Genomic DNA, 5,638 nt, shown 5'->3' with positions numbered 1-5,638 from the left:
TAAAGTAGTTATTTTTACTGCCTCTCTTCCTTTATCTTTTATACTGTAATTATGTGTTAACAATTTATTCTGATACAGAGTTGCAATTTCCTTATTCTGTCTAGTTAACACCTTACTCATAGTTTTGTGTACTTTTACCTTTTCATTTCAGGTACAAGAGCTCCTTTCAACATTTCTTGTAAAGCAGGTTTAGTGTTGAAATTACCTAGGTTTTGTTTGTCTGAGAGAGCATTTATTTCTCCTTCGTATCTGAAGGTTAACTGCTGGATAGAGTATTCTTAGCTGACAGTTTTTATCTTTCAATATTTAGATATGTCATTGCACTCTCTCCTGGCAGGTAGAGTCTCTGCTGAGAAATCTGCTAATGGCTTAATGGGATTCCTTTATAGGTTCCTTCTCTTTTCTGCATCTCCTGCCCCATAGCTGAAAGGTCTGTATTGATGACTTCTAATAGCATTAATAGAGTATGTCTTGGAGGAGGTTTTGTTTTGCATTCGGAAAATTAGATAGTCTCTTAGCTTCATGGACTTTGATATCTAATTCCTTTCCCAGATTTGGGGAGTCTTTAAATATAATTTTTTAAATAAACTCTGCTCCCTTCTCCCTCTTTTCTCCTTCTGGGATTCCCAATTATCCTTCTCTTGCCTTTCATAATGGAGTGGGAAAGTTCTCATAGAATTTCTTCAGTTTTGAGACTCAGTTTTCTCTCCTCTTCTACCTGAATCATTTCTATATTTATATCTTTGAGCTCACCAATTGTCTTCTCTATGGTTTATTCTATTCCCAATGCTTTCTAATGCATTATTCATCTCATACATTGGGTTCTTCAGCTCTAGAAACTCTGTTTTTTTCATTTTTAGAGTTCACTCTGGTAAAGTGTTCCTTCTCTTCATTAACTTTATTCCTGAGCTCACTGAGCTGAACTGCCTTTCTTAGTTTCTTGTGACTCACTGAGTTTCTTCATTATTGTTATTTTGAATTTTCTTCCAGTCAGATTGTAGTATTCCATGATTTTAAGTTTGACTTCTGAAGAACTGTCAGTTTCCTTTTGTGATACCTAGTTACCATGGTTTTTCATAGGGCTTGATTCGTTTTCCCAGTGCTACATTTGAAGCAGCGAGCACCTTTCTTATTTAGATAAAGCTTTTTACATTTTGATTTTAACAACTCAACTCGTTGGTAATTAAAGCCTTTCTTTGGTTTTTCAGCAGGTGGCATTATAGCACAAGGTTTTGGTTTCTCTCTTATCAGGGCAGCCTCTGGCTACATTAGAGAATGGACACTTTGCCACCCTCCACTGCCTCTTTCAGAGGTGTCACTGGGGCCCTCCTTGCCACTGCCTGTGCCTCTGAAGGGGGCTCACTGGTGCCTCGATGCTGCCAATGTGGAGTTGCCCTTCAGTACACCAGGAGGGCAGACGCTCCCGCTGCACCCAGGGTCATCTAGATGGCGGGCACTGATGCCATGGCAAGGGGAAGGGCGGGGTGGGTGAAGAGCCAGGGTTACTAGCACCTCTACCACACCTTGGAGTTGTGGGGTTTGAGGGTACCGCCAGTGGTGGCAGGGATGGGGGGCTGGAGTCAAGAGTGCTGCCACAGCTGGAGGAACCGGGGCCGTGGGTCCTGCTGCTTCCATGCCCAGCTCCCTGTGCTCACAGATTCTGATGTGACCCAGAGGCCTGGTTAGTGGGTACTGCGTCCCCTGCTGCCCTGGGGCTCTCTGCGGCTGTAGGCTCAGCCACTGCAGCGAGAGTCCAGGACTGTGGACTGGCTTTGCCTGCACTGCCCCCCAGTTCTGCCTCCTCCGTGCGTTCCAGTCCACCCACCTTCAGACACACAGATGTGCGGCTCTCTCTGCTGTCCTGGTGGATGGGGCAAGGAACCTCTGGTGAATTGCAGATCTTTTAGGGTTGTAGATTGAAAAGGAGAGACAGAAAGAGCTGTTCATGCCCCCATGATGCTGACTGCCATCAGTCTCTGGATGGATTGGATCAGTCTGATATCCAGACTAATGACACCTGGATTCAGTGACTACGTTGTGTGTTAGTTACTCAGTTGTGTCTGACTCTTTGAGACCCCCATGGACTGTACCCCACCACTCTCCTCTGTCCATGGGATTCTCTGGGCAATAATACTGGAGTGGATAGGCATTCCTTTCTCCAGGGGATCTTTCCAACCGAGGGACTGAACCCACATTTCCTGTGTCTCCTGAATTGTAGGCAGATTCTCTACCCAATGAGCCTTTGGGGAAGCTCAGATTCAGTGAGGGAGGGAGGATTCAAAAATATTTGTAGATGAGACAAAAGTTGGACACATTTTAATGATACACTATGAACCAAGTACAAAACAGAGTGCATTTTCCCAAAGCATGACCCAAATGGGCCACCAATATCACAAGTACTTGGGGAAGCTAAGCACGATTTGGTTCTGGCTCCTTCCCTAATCCTATTGGATAAGAAACTCTGGAGATAGGTCCCAGAAGGCAAATGTTTAACACTCACCAGATGTAATTCTGATGTGCATCAGCTGAGAGAATGACTGAATAAGTCTGTTATTTGATATGAAATCATTTTAGTAATCTGGAAAGTTTATGTTTTTCATTATCTTCACTGACTTTTCTTTCAATTGTATCCAAAAAAAAATGTGTCATAAGCAGTCAACAGAACACTATAAATAATCATAGAATAGGAAGTACATTTCAAATATTTGAACAGACAAATATGTTGCTTATTTTTGTATTGGGACAATTTAAAGAGGCATGGTATGGTGAAGCTGCTGAAGAGTTAAGGAGTATTCATCTTTTTAATGTCTGGAGCACATATTTGTTGATGTGATTTCATTTTATTTATTTATTTTTTAGTAGCGATTCCTATTTTTACTTTAAAAATAAAAACAAAAAACTAAGTACACATTGGGAATTGAACTACTACATTTTTTTCTTTCACCCATGTTTTCCGGCCAGTAATGTCCTATCCAACACTATAATAAGACAATGTACTGAATCTAAGCAGATGACCAGTAAAGCTGTTTGCTATCTCCTACTCGCGCTAAGCTAGACCATGGAACACTATCTTGGTAGGGTTATTTTGACAGCCAAGAAGGAAGTGCAGAGCCCCTACCCCAAACCTAAGGAGCTGATTTACACAGAAAGGGTTTTAAGCAAACCTGCACAAACGTGAACATGCTCTAAGAAAAGGATATATTTTAGGCTACTTCCAGCATACATTCACTGGCACCCAGTAAAATGGACCAAGGTAGAAAGCATTTTAGCTCCCATAGCACTAACAGCTAAATAATACACACAGCATATAATACTTTGATCTTGAAGTGGGTAATCATGGAAGTTCCAAGATTGTATCCACTAGGTTAGCCTGAGTATTCATCTATAAAAATATTTTTTCAAAAACGCATAAACGAGGGTTATGAAAACAATGGGACTACATCTGGACCTGTAGAAGACAGTGATAAAAAGACTGCACATGTAAGACTAGGAATTGATTTTCACATGTAGCTTTTAGGTAAAGGAAATCTCTAAGTTGATTCCTACTAGCTGTGATGGTAGGATTTTCAGAAATCTTGAGATGGGCAGCTAGCTGCAGTTAACTCCTAGATAAATACTCCCAGTCAAAACCCCCACTGAGGCTGTAGGACTCAAACTGTGATCAGCTGTGGGTGCATGAAAAGCCTCCTGGGACATGTAAGGCCTGCTGGGCCAAGAGAGTTGATGATGGTAAATTTTCCCAACACGGACACCCTGACATGAATGCTGGGGACAGGCATCCCAGGTAGAATGCTGGACTCGGGTTTGCTGCAGGAGCCAGACTCCAAAGCCTGAGAGAGGGGTCTACTCGGGGAGGAGTACTAGGGTTACCAAAACCAAGAATGTCTCGTCCCAGAAAGGTCAGGTAATTGTCTTCTGACCCATCAATACTTAACATTAATGAAGAACTGCAGAAGAGTCAGTCTCCCCAAGATGTATTCTTCTGACATCATTAGCCAAAGCCTCTCCCAGTCTATTGAGCTGGTGACGTCCAGGAAGAGCCCGGAGCCTGAAGGTGAGACCTAGGGCCGCAGATTGTTCTGGGAGGCTGGCACAGAAGATGATTTGCACAGTGACGTCACCACTAAACCACTGCTCAAGTCCAGTCCCCGGCCTTCTTTTTCTGCTCGGTAGTCCAGAAACATTTCTTTAAAAGCCAGAAAATCCGTAAATGTGAGTAGCATGTCAAAAATGTCACCGGCCACTTCATCTTTATGGTGCTGTAAAGTTGTAGTGAAAGCCGCCATGTTAAATCCAGGAATCCGCTCCAACAGCTGTTCTTCTATATACTTTTCTACCAAAGAAATATATTCATTAAAAATAGGTGTGTAGGTAAGCTTATTCTCTTCCGTGTCTTCCAACTCCTGGTAGTACTTGTCCATGAAATTCCTCTGTAATAACTGGAACTCATCATCCATGATAATGTCCTCTAAATATCCAACCACAGCATCAAATTCTGCATCAGAGGCAGAAGAGAAGGACAGCGCGAAGCTCTCTTCCTCTAGGGCGTCCATCGCCGCCGCCGCCGCATCCACCGCGCGTCAGAGAGCGGACCCGTTGGCCTTCTACCCTTGCCTGCGGCCCGGGCGCAGCCTCTGCTCTGCACCGCAGAGCTCCAACCGGCATCCGGGAGGCCTCGCCGCCGAGGCCGCGGCCGGCTCACGGCCCAGGCGGGAGGCGCCTGCGTGCGACGCCCCGGCCTCAGGCTCCCCGGCTGCGGCCACACGCCGTCCGAGCCTCCCAGCCCTGCCAGGCCTAGCTCGTGCTTTCATTTTAAAGCAGTGATTTTGCTAAGAGTGCCCAATGGAATTGGCAATAGGGAGAGAAAGTGGCACAGTGCCCAGGAATCATTAATGTTAAAGGCTCCAAAGGTGCTGCTAATGGACAGTACTGGTGAGAAGTTCTGCTTTAAATGCAGAGATATGTAGAGTGTGTTAAAAAATGTCCTCCCCTGCACTCTTGTAAGGTTGGGGAGCAGTTCGTGAAATTAGACAACTTGGTTGGAGTCAAGTGAATTGAGGAAAAGTTCTCCTGCTACCAATAGTTTTTCTCTTGCTTGGTTTCTGCCATTCTCTCTTCATTTTTTGCTGTTTAAACTTGGACTCTGTTATACCTACTCTGGTGGGCTTCCGTGATGGCTCAGCAGGTAAAGAATCGGCCTGTAATGCAGGAGACACAGGAGACAGTGTTCGATCCCTGGGTCAGGAAGATCCCCTGAAGTAGGAAAATGGCAACCCACTCCAGTATTCTTGCCTGGAAAATCCCATGGACAGAGGAGCCTGGTGGGCTACACTCCATGGGGTCTCAAAGAGTAAAGCATGCCTGACTGACTCAGCACAACCACACAGCTCAATACCTACTCTGGATTATTGCCAAAACCTTCTAACTGATCTCTTGGTATTCATTCTCTTTCTTCTCTTTGCTGCCAGAATCCTCTTCCTCAATTAGATCTGTTTCACTTTTGAGCTTAAAATCTTGCAATGAGTTAGTTTCTCACTGCCTACAGAGTCAAGTCCAAAGTCCCACCCACCCCAGCTAAGACACCCTGGCTCCTGCCAACCATTCCCCTCCTTGACCTGAGTCACTCTTTTCATGCCAT

The 5,638-nt window shown here is 44.6% G+C and overlaps 1 protein-coding gene across 1 annotated transcript; it reads right to left on the bottom strand.

Annotated features, from left to right (window-relative positions):
* Nucleotides 1-3,181: 3,181 nt before the first annotated feature.
* Nucleotides 3,182-4,794, bottom strand: LOC122444959 (ADP-ribosylation factor-like protein 2-binding protein). The gene has a single exon (XM_043473805.1). It carries the CDS (start codon nt 4,551-4,553, stop codon nt 4,062-4,064), a length of 492 nt encoding a protein of 163 aa, XP_043329740.1. The 5' UTR covers nt 4,554-4,794; the 3' UTR covers nt 3,182-4,061.
* Nucleotides 4,795-5,638: the final 844 nt, after the last annotated feature.

The sequence above is a fragment of the Cervus canadensis genome, chromosome 7, assembly GCF_019320065.1.
Source record: "Cervus canadensis isolate Bull #8, Minnesota chromosome 7, ASM1932006v1, whole genome shotgun sequence".
NCBI lineage: Eukaryota > Metazoa > Chordata > Mammalia > Artiodactyla > Cervidae > Cervus > Cervus canadensis.
This window is presented reverse-complemented; position numbering and strand designations above follow the sequence as displayed.

Bases quoted from the DNA above. Each gene is read 5' to 3' on its own strand.
- LOC122444959 (XM_043473805.1), bottom strand. From the start codon at position 4,553: ATGGACGCCCTAGAGGAAGAGAGCTTCGCGCTGTCCTTCTCTTCTGCC.